The 15,678-nt window shown below is 38.8% G+C and overlaps 1 protein-coding gene across 1 annotated transcript in view; it reads right to left on the reverse strand.

Moving 5' to 3' along the window:
- The window catches only part of TTC27 (tetratricopeptide repeat domain 27), a 185,109-nt gene that overhangs the window by 142,450 nt on the left and 26,981 nt on the right, over positions 1-15,678 (reverse strand). Inside the window, exons 7-9 of the mRNA XM_043553218.1 lie at positions 13,176-13,309; positions 4,868-4,980; positions 743-809 (exon numbers count right to left, since the gene is read on the reverse strand). Of these exons, the coding sequence (XP_043409153.1) occupies positions 743-809; positions 4,868-4,980; positions 13,176-13,309 (314 nt within the window). The remainder of the gene's footprint in view (positions 1-742; positions 810-4,867; positions 4,981-13,175; positions 13,310-15,678) is intronic.

The following is a 15,678-nucleotide window of genomic DNA, read 5'->3' on the forward strand; positions in this document are numbered from 1 at the left end:
GGTCTGCGACTTTTCTGTTCTTGAAAATCCTTCTTTGATCTCAAAACCTCAAACATCTCTATTACTGGATCTTTTCTTTTCACTGACATTCTTCTCTGACTGTGGTCTTTATCTATCAGCTTTATTTTCTTATACCCCATTCCCTCCTTAATCCCCCGTAATGAGAGAGACTACATGATATTCCACAGGACCCATCCAGGAGATAAGCAATGCAGTAATTATCAGTGCCCACGGCCTCTCACTGCTCTACGGTGTGGAAGGCTGACCAGCACCTCATGTCCTGGACACTGCCTCCCTCCTTGTCCTCTATAACCTATACCCTCCTGGCTCTGCTCCTCACTGTCTGATGTCCTCTTGCTCATCCCATCCATGCAGGCGTCACCCTCAGTTTTAGACAAAAGAGTTGCATACTATAGCAGCTTTGGGGTGAGGATTCAAACTCTTGTTCTGTCACTGCATTTATTCATTCAACATTTATTGAGCATCTATTAGGCGCTGGGATCAAACAATGAACAAGACATATTTGGTCACTGACCTCAAATCCAAGAAAGTACAAAGGAAAATGCTTGTGTTTAAATCAACAGCAAGATAGATGTGGTTTGGAAGCTAAAATGATGAGGTTTTATCCCCTTAACTTCCTTAAGTGGCAGTGTTTCAACAGGAGCAATCTGAGGCAAGAATACATCAGAAGCCCTAAAACATACAAGGAAAAAAATTAAATGGAAAGGACGACATTACTCACTGATGTAAATGCCAGCAGCTCCTCTTCAGTTAACTTATGCACTGGGTTATTCTTTTGGAAATTTGTGCTTTAAATTAAAAAAAAAAAAAAAAAGCAAATTAATTCTAAAATGCATGTTGTGACTAATGACACCGAATTTTTAAAAAGGCAACATAAAGTGTATATATTTCAAAGCACATATTGTAATATTGTATCATGTAAAAATATAGATATGAGTGTGCCAAAGATAAGTATGACAGTAAATAATGTAATAAGCAAGTATGTAGTAAAATGCTAACAAATAAAATGTGGCTGGTGTACTAAATGTCAACATAACTTATTTTACTGGGGGAAAGCAATCTAATCTGTGCCAGGTCACAAAGAAAATGAAAAGAATTAATGTGGCACCAGCTCCTATTTATCAAACTCAGGCCAAAAAAATTAAAATATTACTGTAACCATTAGGCAAAAATTAGAGAAAGGCTGTCAAAGAGACAGAACAATGGGAATATTTAGATCCTGCTGATCCAAGTACAATTTGACAGGATGATTTTGTTAAACAATTTAGCACTATCTTGTAAAGCAAACTTTCATATATCCTTAACTCAATAATTCCATCCTAGGTATAGAGCCCAGAGAAATTCCTGAATAGGTGTACCGGAACCATACACACAAATATCCGTAGTAAAATTGTGTATGATAGGAAAAAATCTTGAAACAATCCAAACGTCCAAAAGGAGACTGATAAACAGAGAAATATTCACCCCAAGGGATGCTGTAATGCGAAGTAAATTGTAGTTACATATAAAACATGAATGAATCATAAAATCAGAATATTGAGAGAAAAAACAATCACAGAAGACTACATATAGTAAGATACCATTTTCATAAAGCTCAGAAACCAACAACATGAAACAATCGACTTAGAAGTATAAAAACAGGTGGGGCGTCTGGGTGGCTCAGTCGGTTGAGCATCCGACTTCAGCTCAGGTCATTATCTCGCGGTCCGTGAGTTCGAGCCCCACGTCGGGCTCTGTGCTGACAGCTCAGAACCCGGAGCCTGTTTCAGATTCTGTGTCTCCCTCTATCTCTCTGCCCCTCCCCCGCTCATGCTCTGCCTCTCTCTGTCAAAAATAAATAAACATTGGGGCGCCTGGGTGGCGCAGTCGGTTGAGCGTCCGACTTCAGCCAGGTCACGATCTCGCGGTCCGTGAGTTCGAGCCCCGCGTCGGGCTCTGGGCTGATGGCTCGGAGCCTGGAGCCTGTTTCTGATTCTGTGTCTCCCTCTCTCTCTGCCCCTCCCCCGTTCATGCTCTGTCTCTCTCTGTCCCAAAAATAAATTTAAATAAATAAATAAATAAATAAATAAATAAACATTAAAAAATTAAAAAAAAAAAAAAAGAAGTATAAAAACATGTGAATAAATATATTTTTTGAAAAGGCAAGAGGGGCGCCTGGGTGGCTCAGTCAGTTAAGCGTCTGACTTCAGCTAAGGTCATGATCTCACAGTTCGTGAGTTTGAGCCCGCATCAGGCTCTGTGCTGACAGCTCAGAACCCAAAGCCTGCTTCAGATTCTATGTCTCCCTTTCTCTCTGCCCCTCTCCCACTCGTGCTCTGTCTCTGTCAGAAATGCATAAACATTTACAAAAAAAAATTTTTTTAAGAAAATGACAAATGCAAAATTAAGGACAGTGGTTACCTTTTTTAAAAATTCAAGTATAATTAATATACAGTGTTATAGAAGTTTCAGGTATACAATATAACAATTCAACAATTCTACATATTTCTCAATGCCCACAAAGATAAATCTACTCTCAGGGTGCCTGGGTAAGCACCCAACTCTTGATTTCAGCTCAGGTCATAATCTCACAGTTGTGGGATCGAGCCCCACACTGGGGCTCTGTGCTGGCCATGGAGCCTGCTTGGGATTCTCCCCATTCCTCTCCACCCCTCCCCTGTTCACGTGCACTCTCTCTCAAAAAAACAAAACCTCTAAAAGAAGATTAGTTTACTCTTAACCCCCTTTATCTATCTCACCTATCTCCCCATCCCACCTCCCCTATGGCAAGCACCAGCTTGTTCTCTGTATTTAAGAGTCTGGTTTTTCATTTGTCTCTTTTTTCCTAGCCCCACTGCTTCACCAATCAACCATCTATAAGAATTCACCTTCTCTGTGTTTCCTTTCTAAACCAACCCAGCCCACTGCAACGTCCAAGTCACCTTTCCTTAGAGGTAATGACCATGAGGATCAGATAGAGATCAAGCGGTATAACAAAATCGCTGTTTACAACCCCCAAGGGAATTCAGTTCATGTAGATGTCCTGACTCATTTATAAACCGCATCAGGTGCTCCAAGATTCAAAACATAACCAAGTAGTTTCTACCAAACAGGGAAGATTCAAGTTGCCTATGAAATCCACTCAGCACTTTTAGCTGTTCCATCAATATTGTATTTGGAGGGAAAAAACAGTATTTTAGAACAAGCATTTTCTTTGTCTTTTAGTCCTCTCTCAACTGTGAAGTTTAATTCATTGTACCTAAAGCTCAATTGACAGAATGCCTGGGAATATGTATACTTTGCTTGATTTAATTTTCTGATAAGTTGACAATCATGAATTTGCCAAAATGATGTTTTTTTTGTTTTTTTTTTGTTTTTTTGTTTTTTTTTTTCAACGTTTATTTATTTTTGGGACAGAGAGAGACAGAGCATGAACGAGGGAGGGGCAGAGAGAGAGGGAGACACAGAATCGGAAACAGGCTCCAGGCTCTGAGCCATCAGCCCAGAGCCCGACGCGGGGCTCGAACTCACGGACCGCGAGATCGTGACCTGGCTGAAGTCGGACGCTTAACCGACTGCGCCACCCAGGCGCCCCCAAAATGATGTTTTAAGAAACTGCATAGAGGAGAACTCAAAACTTAGGGTCAGTAAAACCTGGATATTCAAGCCTTCACTGCTGCTTTGTAATTCTGAGCAAGTCAGTCAGCCATTTAAACCCACTTTCCCCTCTGAAAAATGGAGAAGAGTGACAAACTCTAGGGTCACTAGAACATTAAGAGGGGGTAATGTGGGAAGTACATGGTGCAATTCCTAGCACATGAAACTGCTCACAAATAGTTGCTATTTATATTATTTATATACTAAGAATCATCATGAATTGGACAATGTTTCATAGTAAGCATAAATTCTGTCAGTGGAATCAAATAATGTGATAGGACAAGTGCTGTGGGCTTAGAAGCACAGCTGTGTGTGTGTGTGAGATCCCTTTCACCCTAACTAACAAGAGGAATGGAGGGCGGCATTCAACTTGTGCGTAAATGAAATCCTACTGTCAGTGGAAAGGAAGTAAAATGCTATGAGGTGGTCACAAAAGGGTAAGTTCTACGGAGTGAAAAGACTTTTTTTTTTTTTTTTTTTTTTTTACAAGCCTGCTTGGGATTCTCTCTCTCTCCCTCTCTCTGCCCCTTCCCATGGAGGGCACTCTCTCCCTCAAAATAAATAAATAAACTTAAAAATTAAAAAAAAAAAAAAAAAAAAAAAGAATTCTATCCTTCAGAATGTAAATATCCCCAAAGGTCAAATTAGTCATTCTCAACTCTCCTAAATACTTTATTAAAAGTTTATTTCTAGGGGCGCCTGGGTGGCGCAGTCGGTTAAGCGTCCGACTTCAGCCAGGTCACGATCTCGCGGTCTGTGAGTTCGAGCCCCGCGTCGGGCTCTGGGCTGATGGCTCAGAGCCTGGAGCCTGTTTCCGATTCTGTGTCTCCCTCTCTCTCTCTGCCCCTCCCCCGTTCATGCTCTGTCTCTCTCTGTCCCAAAAATAAATAAAAAGTTGAAAAAAAAAAAAAAAAGTTTATTTCTAGCGAAAGCTAATCAAAGATATTTTACTTATGAAGGAAAAGAGAAGGATAAGTATACTAATTCAAAGCAGATTCCTGAGATTCCTAATCTCTAACCCTTTACTTGGTTGCCCAGTGGAGACCACTGGTGGTTTAGTGGTAACTGATTGCCCCACTATTCTCAATCCTTATAAGCATTATAAGATTCCTTATTCATCCAGAACAACTGAGTCCTGGAATAGTCTTTCTCAACACAAGAGAAACAATATGCGAAGTGTTCAAAGTACCAAAGTAAGTAACTGACTTACCAGATTCCAAGGATAACAGCAAGCTCTTCAGCACACAGGTCAGGCATCTGAAACTGTTCACAATCTGCTAACTTAATCTCATTTAGAACAGTGTCATCATTGAGTTCAAGATTCTGGTGCAATACAAAAGAAAATATTTAGACCAAAAATTAAATTTGATTCATTCAATACACTGTATGCAACTGATTACTAAGGAGGGATAACTTACCTTTTTGTTTAAAGATTATACAATGTCTACATATGGTCAATAGGCTTTTTCTTGTGAAACACATATTTAGAGATAATTTACTACGTAGAAACAGAGGACATGCCATCTAAATCTCAGGAATGCACTGACAATATCAGTAATAGGAAACAACAGCTATCATTCATTGAGTCCAGTAGGCAAAAGCCCCTCTACTGATCCACCAGGATTTAAAACCAGATCTTTCCATACTCTGCTCTAAATTCTAATCTAAAACATCCACTCCCAACTCTGTTTCTCAACAGGATCTAGAATAACCAAAACAATTTGAAAAAGAATAAAATCTGAGGACTTAGGGGGCTTTGATAGAGTACCTGATTTCAAGAATTACTACAAAGCCAAGACAGCATGGTACTGGCATGAAGATAGACATACACATGAAAGGAATCAAATAGAGTCCAGAATTTTAGACCCACATATGGTCAAATGATTTTAACAAAGGTGCCTGGGGTGATTCAACACAGGAAAAGTCTTTTCAAAAAAACATGGCGGAACAACTGGATATCCATTTGGAAAGAAATGACCCTTCACTCTTATCCCATACCAACACAAAAATTAAACCCAAATTGGTCACAGACCTTAATGCAGAAGCTAATACTGAAAAAACTAGAAGAAATCAGAGGAGAAAAGCTTTGCAGTGCTGGGCTAGGTAAGTAGTCCTTAATTAGAACATACAAAAAAAACCTGAACCATCAGAGAAAAAAAATACTAAATTGAACTTCATCAAATTAAAAACTTCTGTTTTTTTGAAAACATTGTTAAGAAAATGAAAAGCCAAGCTACAGACTCAGAATATATTCAAAAAACAAATATCTGAAGAGACTTGTATGCAGAGAGTATGGAGAACTCTTACAACTCAAAAACAAGATAAACAACCCAATATAAAAGTAGACAATAGATTTCTACAGGTACTTCATAAATGAAGGTGGCCAATAAGCACACAAAAAGATCCCTGACAACAGTAGTCAAGAGGAAATACTAATTTAAAACACTGACAATAACAAATGTTGACAAGGATCTAGAGCAATGAGAACTTTCACACACTATTGGTAGAAATTTAAAATGGTGTTCAACCAAAGAAAATATTTTGTCAACTTCTTATAAAAAAAACAACGTATATTTACTATAGGAGCTATCAATTCCACTCTAAGTGGTTACCATGAGAAATGAAAATATGTCCACACAAAGACATATATAAATAAATGTTCATAAGCCCAATGGTTTGGGCTGTAATCGCCCAAACCAGAAACAACTCAAACGTCTGTCAATAAACAGATAAAAGAAAAACTATACTATATCCATCCAATGGAATTCTAGTCAGCAATAAAAAGGAACTACTGCCACAGGTAGCCATATAGGTAAATCTCAAAAACATGCTCAACAAAAGATGCCAGATACAAAAAAGTTCATGTAAAATTCTAGAAAAGGCAAACTATCAGGGTGTCTGGGTGGCTCAGCTAGTTAAGTGTCCGACTCTGGCTCAGGTCATGATCTCATGGTTTGTGGATTCGAGCACTGCATCAGGCTCTGTGCTGACAGCTCAGAGCCTGAAGCCTGCTTCAAATTCTGTCTCCCTGTCTTTCTGTCCCTCCCCAGCTCATGCTCTGTCTCAAAAATAAACATTTAAAAATTTTTTATTAAAAAAAAAAAAAGCAATCTATCTCTAGTCACAGTAAACAGATCTATGACTGTTTAGGGCCACTGAGGTGGGGGATTAACTGCAAAGGGGCATGATGGAACTTTCTAGGGTAATGAAACATACATTGACTATAATGGTTAGATATATGTATTTGTCAAATGCCATCAAACTGAATGAGTTTAATCTCATCAATTAAAATGGATCAACTTTTGGATAGAAGTTCTATTTCAAAAAAATTGATTTAAAAAATGAATTGTCAAAAAAAAGTAAAACCACAATGGGATCTCTCTATACACACACACAACACACTAGAATACCAAAATTCAGAAGACTGACAATACCAAGCATTTGCAACTGGCACTCTCATACACTGATGTTTGGATTATAAAACAGTACAACCATTTTGGAAAAACAGTTTGGCAGTTTCTCATCAAGTTAAGAACACACCACACAATCCAACCATTCCAATCCTAGGTATTTACCAAAGAGAATTAAAAACATATGTTCACACAAAGACTTACACACAAATGTTTCAAGCAGCTTTATTCATAAGAGCCAAAAATTAGAAACAGTTCAACTGTCTACTAACAGGTAAATGGATAATCACATTGTCCTCTGATGGACCTAAGTTTGCATCCATGCATTAAGAAGATATGGTACAGGGTACCCGGGTGGCTCAGTGGGTTAAGCATGTGACTCTGGCTCAGGTCATAATCTCATGGTTTGTGAGTTCGAATCCCACGTCAGGCTCTCTGCAGTCAGCACAGGGCCCACTCCAGATCCTCTGTCTCCCTCTCTCTCTGCCCTTCTCCCACTCTCTCAAAAATAAAAAATAAACATTAAAAGAAAAGAAGAAGAAATGGTACATAATGGAATATTATTCAGCCATAAAAAAAAACAAGGAAATCCTGCCAATGGTGACAATTTGAATGGACTTTGAAGGTATGCTAACTTAAGTAACAGAAAGATACATACTGTATGATCTCACTTATACGTAGAATCTAAAAATAAATAAATAAATAAACAAAACTCATAGAGAAAGAGATCAGATCTGTAGATACCAGAGGCAAAGAGTGGGGGGAAGGGGAATTGGAGGAAGACAGTCAAAAGCTACAGACCTCCAGTTACAAAACGAATAAGTACTAAGAATGTGATGTATGACCTGATGTGATGTATGCTGTGTGACAGGAAAGCTGTTAAGACAGTAGATCCTAAGAAGAAATTTTTTTCCCTTTTTTCTGTTTTTTCTTTTCTTTTCAACTATATGAGAAGATAGATGTTAGCTGAACCTACTGTGGTAATCATTTCATTTCACAATTTATGCAAACCCAACCATTATGCTGAACACCTTAAACTTATCCAGTGACACGCCAATTATTTCTCAGTAAAACTGGGGAAAAAAGAGAATTGCTACAACTTAAAACAACATTATGCTAAGGGAAAGAAACCAGACACAAAAGAGTCATACTGTATGATTCCATTTATTTGAAATTCTAGGAAAAGCAGCTCTAATCTGTGACAGAAAGCAGACCAGTGGGAGGGAAAGTGACTGACTGCAGAGAAGTATAAGCGACTTTTTGGTGTAATGGAAATGACTGTATTTTTATTATGGTGGTGGCTCTATGGGGTCTATTTTTCAAAATGCAAAATGTACATTTAAAATAAAATAGGCACACTTTAAGTTTTTCTTTTCTAATTCAATAAAAGCACCTAAAACTAGGAGCTGAACAGACCAGAAAGCTGGACTGTCTATGGCTAAGAGGTCAACTTCTTAACTCGTAAATTTTTCCCTAGTAAGCAGTAAGTCTGCCCAAAACACAGCCCAGAGGAACACCTTTCCTTGTCTAGCCTCAAAATCACCCTAACGGTGGATCTGTTTCAAGAAAAGAGTACGGCAACACCAACAACTGCTGATGGGAGGAACACAGACACTTAGGCGACTGCTCAGAATCAGTTGAAAAAGTGGCTCTTCCTCCCGGAATGGGCACCCTTCAAAGGCAGGGCTGGCGGGTGCACAGCACACCCTGGTGGCCATCATTTTAAAGACAGGCCTTTCAGAATTTAAAAAATAGAATGACATACATAATTTTAAATTTTCTAGCAGCCACACTTAAAAAAGTAAAAAAAAAAAAAAAAAAGCATATGATTTAACCTAATACATCAAAAATACTATTCCTGCAATTTGTGTCAAGAGAAAATTATTGGACATCATACATTCTTTTTTTCATCCAGTCTATGAAATCTGATGTGTCTTTTACACTTCAGCATATCTTAGTTTGAACCAACCAACTTTCCAGTGATTAATAATCACATGTGGCTGATGGCTACCATATTGGTCTATGTAGCACTACAGTATCCCAAAATTCTCATCTTATTACATCACTATAGGGTTATATTAATCTACTTAATTAACACACAATGTTTTGTTTTGTTTTCTGTTTTTTTCTTAAAATTTTATTTTTAAGTAATCTCCACACCCAACACGAGGCTTAAACTCACAACCTCGAGATCAAGAGTCACGTGCTCTACTGATTGAGCCAGACAGGCGCTCCTAATACACAATGTTTTTAACACACCCATACAGTACCTTTGAAAATCTAATCTGATCCTTTAACAAAGCGTGATGTGGAAAAAACAAATGAGGAAACTAAGTATTTTGTAACTGTGCCAGATTCTCATCCCAGGCTAGAAAATAAGGAAGGGACAGGGACCCAAGTCTCCTCCACCATCCCAGGACTCCTTCCTCTCCACCACAGAAGACCTGAGATATGTCAGAGTTGGCCACACGGCATTATTATTTGTCAGACACAAACAAGTAATCAGTTTTGATCTTCATTCAAAATTCTCTATGTTCCTATTTAGCTCTTCTAAAATTAAAATGGGTTGGCTGTTGGGGTACCTGGGTGGCTCAGTCAGCTGAACATCCAACTCTTGATTTCGGCTCAGGTCATGATCCCAGAGAGTTGGGATCAAGCTCCACATTTGGCTCTGTACTGACAGCACAGAGCCTGCTTGGGATTCTCTCTCTCGTGCTTTCTCTCTGCTCCTCCCCCATTCATTCCCATTCTCTCTCTCTCTCTCTCTCTCTCTCTCTCTCTCTCTCAAAGAAAAAAAAATGTTTTAATCGGTCGGCTGCCATACGTACTTACTTAACCATTCTGCAAGTCCCAAATTTAGAGTATTCTTCCGCCCCAGTACCATTTGTACCTCATAACATTCTACCTAACCAAGAAATTAGCACATAATTTATCTCCAATATGTGAGACATACCATACATAGCATTTAATATATATTTCTCATTAGTGATGCTAATCAGGTATGCATTTTTGGTTTTTGTGAATACACAATTGAACAACTAAGAACAGGGAATGTGCCTTTAATCTGCACAATGGGGATGCTCCTAACTGTCGGTGATCTCCAATGGCTTGAATCTATATAATTCCCCAGAAATAACAGATTAAGACCCTAGAAAGGCCCACAGGGAAATATGCTCCTCACTGACAATAAAATTACTGTTTCCTCAGTTCTGAGATACATATTTTCACACTGTAACATTTCCAATCAAGATATATTTTGCGATAACTAAAACTGATGTAATAACGTTTCTTTTTTCCCAAAGAGTGGTTATCAAAAAGATAGTGTATTTTAGGGGCGCCTGGGTGGCGCAGTCGGTTAAGCATCCGACTTCAGCCAGGTCACGATCTCGCGGTCCGTGAGTTCGAGCCCCGCGTCGGGCTCTGGGCTGATGGCTCAGAGCCTGGAGCCTGTTTCCGATTCTATGTCTCCCTCTCTCTCTGCCCCTCACCCGTTCATGCTCTGTCTCTCTCTGTCCCAAAAATAAATAAACGTTGGAAAAAAAAAAAAAATTTTTTTTTAAATAAAAAAAAAATAAAAAATAAAAAGATAGTGTATTTTATAATCTAATAGTGTCCTTCACATAAGGAAATAGGATATGAAATTAAACAAGCAATTCTATCTTCTGTCCTTAAGTATAAAGCTGCTCCTATGTAATCAATACATACATCACATAATTTGTACCTTACTCCTTTAAGTAGTAATTAATGAAAACCATAAGATTATCTGAATGTATTTTACTTCAAATATTAAAGATTCGGTAAATTCTATATTAAATTGTGCATCATTTTTTTGCATTCCTAATAACAGTCATGATATCCTTATCCTGTTTATCATCACAAGAGACAATTTTTTTTTTTTTTTTTATGTTGAGAGGGAGAGAGAGAGCAGGGGAGGGGCAGAGAGAGAAGGAGAGAAAGAGAATATCGCTGTCAGCACAGAGCCCAATGTAGGGCTCGAACTCTCGAACCATGAGATCATGACCTGACCCGAAATCAAGAGTCAGACAGTTAACCAAGTGAGCCAACCATGCACCCCCAGAAGACAATTTTGAATAAGAGAACTCCACATCAAAAAAAATAAATAAAATAAAATAAACAACAATGGATTACTGAATTAAACCCATGGATTGCAGAATTAAATCTCTTTTCATTGATGCTATGCTGTGGCTTAAAGATCAGGATTATGGCAGTTAATCTAAGATTTAGAGAAGGATTTAGTTTACATCAAAAGGTTTAAAAAAAAAAAGAAAAAAAGAAAAATAAAGACTTAAAGAGGAGACTCCAGACATGTAAGGAGGCCAAGGACTGAAGCAGGTAACAGCACAGTGTTCCCGGACCAGCATCAACACAGCAGTACAAGCCCTCCTTCACTATGGCTCAACCTATGTGGGGAAGTATAGGCAGTACCCTGTGTAGTCTTATCCCTGAGTTTCTACAACTTTTCCTTACCTCCCTCCTTCCCCTCTTAGAATCAATAGCTGTTCTTCCCTGGATATCTTGAATGCAAACAAGACAGTGCTTGGAGTAAGCCTAGGAGGTATACAATATGTCATTAAAGGTTTTCCTTGGGATTCCTGACTGCTGCCACTCTCCCTTCCCAGCCCTAGCCCCTACTCTTGGCACTATTTTCAGTACAGAATAGAATTTTGGTGTTCGAAGTACCCAAGATAAATGTGCTTGTAGGCTCTAAAATGAAGAGTAGGGCTTCAAAGACAGTAACATCAAGCAAAGGACTACCAAAAATGTTGGCTTGGGATTTCTGCAATAAAAAAATATAAATGCTAATGATTTCTGTGGAAGGAGATGGAAAGGCATCTAAACAGGTAAAGTGACCAAGAGCCATAAATTTATTTATGGGGGGGGGGGGTAAATTTCTTTATTATCTGAAAACAAGAGTAGTTACTATTTAAATTTTCCTTTTGTGTTACGGGTCAGACTGCATGAGACCATCAGCTGTCACTGTCAATCACCATAACACCCCCCCCCCCCCCCAACCACCTTTTCCTTTTAGCTCTCTTCACTTCCCAGGGATTCCTTGTGTCCCAATCAAGCTTTGTCACAAGCTCTTGGATCTTAACCCAAGGCATTTTGTACCTTCTTAGCTTTGCAAGATTGACCACTAAGTTCTCCAACTTATTATCCTGCTAAGAGCCATAAAATTAAGCTACAAGAAAAGAGAATGCATGGGGTCCCTAGCTGGCTCAGTCAGTAGAGCAGGCGACTCTTGATCTCAGGGTTATAGATTAGAGCCCCTGTTGCGTGTAGAGATTACTTAAAAATAAAATCTTTAAACAAAAAAAAAAAAAAAAAAAAAAAAAAAAAAAAAAGGAAGAGAATGCATTAGCCAGGTCAAGAAAAACATACTAAGGCAGCAACCAGCCCAATAATGACAGAGTAACAAAGGATCAGAACACTGGTAAAAAGGTATTCTTATCATCTGTTTATATATTTTAAAGAGGAAGTATAAGAAATTTCATGTCTCTTAATATTTAAAAATATCCAGGGGCGCCTGGGTGGCTCAGTCGGTTGGGCATTTGATTTCGGCTCAGGTCATGATCTTGCGGTCCGTGAGTTCAAGCCCCGCATCAGGCTCTGTGCTGACAGCTCAGAGCCTGCAGCCTGTTTCAAATTCTGTGTCTCCCTCTCTATCTGACCCTCCCCCGTTCATGCTGTCTCTCCCTCTCTCAAAAATAAATAAATGTTTAAAAAAAATTAAAAAAAAAAAAAAGCCACAGAAGGTGAAAGTTAAGACAACAAATATGGTAGCAGCTAGAAAAATTAGACTCTACTCTGTTCGTCCTTCGAATTCTTTCAAGAAGGGTAATACAAACTAACTGCATTGCTAATTCCTATTACTGAGGTCTAAGAAAAAAAATAACATTTTATCTCTACTTAAGGGTAAAAAAGGCCTAGCCACAGGTTTGTTTTTTAAAACCCCAGCCACCCTGAAACAGCTCGAAAAGGGACAAAATGAAGCCTCTTCCCAACCCATTCAGTGTTTCTACAAAACTCACCTACTGACACTGTCAGATTTGGATGTTAATTCAATTAACTTTCGATCCTACTCACCCTGGTTAAATGTTCCTGAGGAGTGGGTGCAGGACTGAACTCACAGTGTGAAAAGACATCCCCTTTCCTTCTCACATCTAGAATAAGTTGTGCCACATAATTTTCCTGGAACCGTGTTCTCTTCCCCAAAGCACCTGAAAAAAGCATATTAAATTGTATCTACTGATTTGTCAATTAGATCTACTGTATAATCATGAAAAGTAGTATTTTCAGAGTGCTTTAAAGTTTGTAAGGTATTTTCTCCATTTCACATTTTAAAAAATCCTGAGGCCCAGTGATGATTTTAAAACTACTTATGAAATTATAAAGCCAGGGGTGGGAGATAAAAATTAATAATAATACTAAAAATTAAAACAGAATTATAAAGCCAATAAGCTATGTGGCCAGAACTCAAACCCAAGATTTACACCACTGGATTACACATACCTACTTTTGCATCAAACTACCTCCTTCCTCAAAAAAGTGTCATGGGGGCAACTGGGTGGCTCAGTCAGTTAATCATCCAAGTCTTAATTTTGGCTCAGGTCATGATCTCACAGTTCATGAGACAGAGAGCCTCACTTCGGGCTCTGGGCTGGCCGCGCAGAACCTGCTTGGGATTCTCCCTCTCCCTCTGCTCCTCCCCCACTCTTTCCAGCTCTGAAAATAAATAAATAAACATTTAAAGAAAAAAAGTGTCATTGGTAGAAGGATTATCAGCATCTTCATATAACAAATGAAAAAACAGAGGTTCTGAGGTGCAGCCGTTTGCTTAAGATCACAGGGATTATCAGTACCAGAGCCAGAGCTTAAAGCCAGGGTCTCCAGGTTCTAAATCCCACAGTCTATCTTTCCATGATTCTATCTGGCTTCATTTAACACCAACATTTTTTCCATTTTGTATCTGAAATACCTTGCTACAAGAATAGCTTTAATAGAAGCAACAGTCCTATTATCCATTCTCTGGCAAGCTTCAGATTATAAAGACCCTTGACCGTAATGACCCGTCTAAGAAGTCTAGATTTTATCCTGCAATGAATCTGGCCCTTTACACATGTTACACAAAAATAGCTACTGAGACGGCCTAACACAGCTCACCTTTTTATAGAAAGGCTACAGTTAAATGGAAAAAAATAATAATCTGATTCGCATTTTATATTTGTGAGTACCACATTTGTTTTTTTTTAAGTTCTTCACTCTTAACTTGGAAAAAATATGAGGAACTAGCTAGTAAATATACCAGCAGTTATAGGTGACTATACAGAATACCGTGCCATTAGTTTTTAAATAGCCCAAGAAAAGCCCCCTAGGGCTGAAACATTTAAAAACATAATCTCTGAAACTAACCTCACAAGTTATATTATGTATAACTATATTCTCAAATACAGACAAGACTCCAACTTACATATGGCCATCGTTCCAAAAGTTATAAGCTAGATATTTAATAATTTTCCCCATACAAACAATGTAATAAAAGATGGCTAAGATCCCAGACCAGGCCACAGTCATATTTAACTCATAATGTATTTGAAAGATTTTATTGACAAGACCAGCTCAATAAGAAACCTAGAAAAAAAATTTTTAACGTTTATTCATTTTTGAGAAAGAGAGACAGAGCGCAAGTGGGGGTGGGGCAGAGACAGAGAGAGACACAGAATCCGAAGCAGGCTCCAGGCTCCGAGCTGTCAGCACAGAGCACGACGTAGAGCTTGAACCCACGAACCGTGAGATCATGACCTGAGCCGAAGTCAGACGCTTAACCAATCGAGCCACCCACGCACCCCTAGAATTTTTTTTTAATGTTTATTTTTGAAAGAGAGAGAGAGAGAGAGAGAGAGAGAGAGAGAGAGAGGGACAGAGCATGAGCAGGGGAGGGGCGGAGAGAGAGGGAGACACAGAAACTGAAGCAGGCTCCAGGCTCTGAGCGGTCAGCACAGAACCCGACACGGGGCTTGAACTCATGAACCGTGAGATCATGACCTGAGCCAAAGTCAGATGCTTAACGTACTGAGCCACCCAGGCACCCCAAGAAAAAAAGAATTTAGGGGGCTAGAATGGGCCTTAGGGATAACTCAGACCAAGCCCAAGAATGACAAATAAGTTCAATCACTTCAACCTTCACACACCCATTGTCACAGCCTGGACTGCTCAGCTCAGGTTTAACAGGTATAACACATGTGCTCAACTGACCATGTCTGACTTTCATTAATGTCATCAGTACCAAATGCCAAGAATATTGTGAAAACCCATGGATAGAGCAAGACATAAAAAGCAACTAATGTTTCTTATTTGATACTCAGAAGAAACACAGAGGTTTTTGAAGAAATTCTGTAACTTACTTGTTCATTCAACAAACATCTGAGTGCCAACTATATACCCGTGTTCTAAGGTATTGAAAAAAATAAAAGTCAAAAATTTCTGTTCTTAAGGAAAACAAGAAAACCAGGATGGAAGGTGGGTATTTACAAAACAAGGGCGATGTAAAGAGGCCACACCAAACTTGGGAGTTAGGACGAACTTTAGG

This window comes from Prionailurus bengalensis, chromosome A3 (assembly GCF_016509475.1).
Source record: "Prionailurus bengalensis isolate Pbe53 chromosome A3, Fcat_Pben_1.1_paternal_pri, whole genome shotgun sequence".
NCBI classification, from domain to species: domain Eukaryota; kingdom Metazoa; phylum Chordata; class Mammalia; order Carnivora; family Felidae; genus Prionailurus; species Prionailurus bengalensis.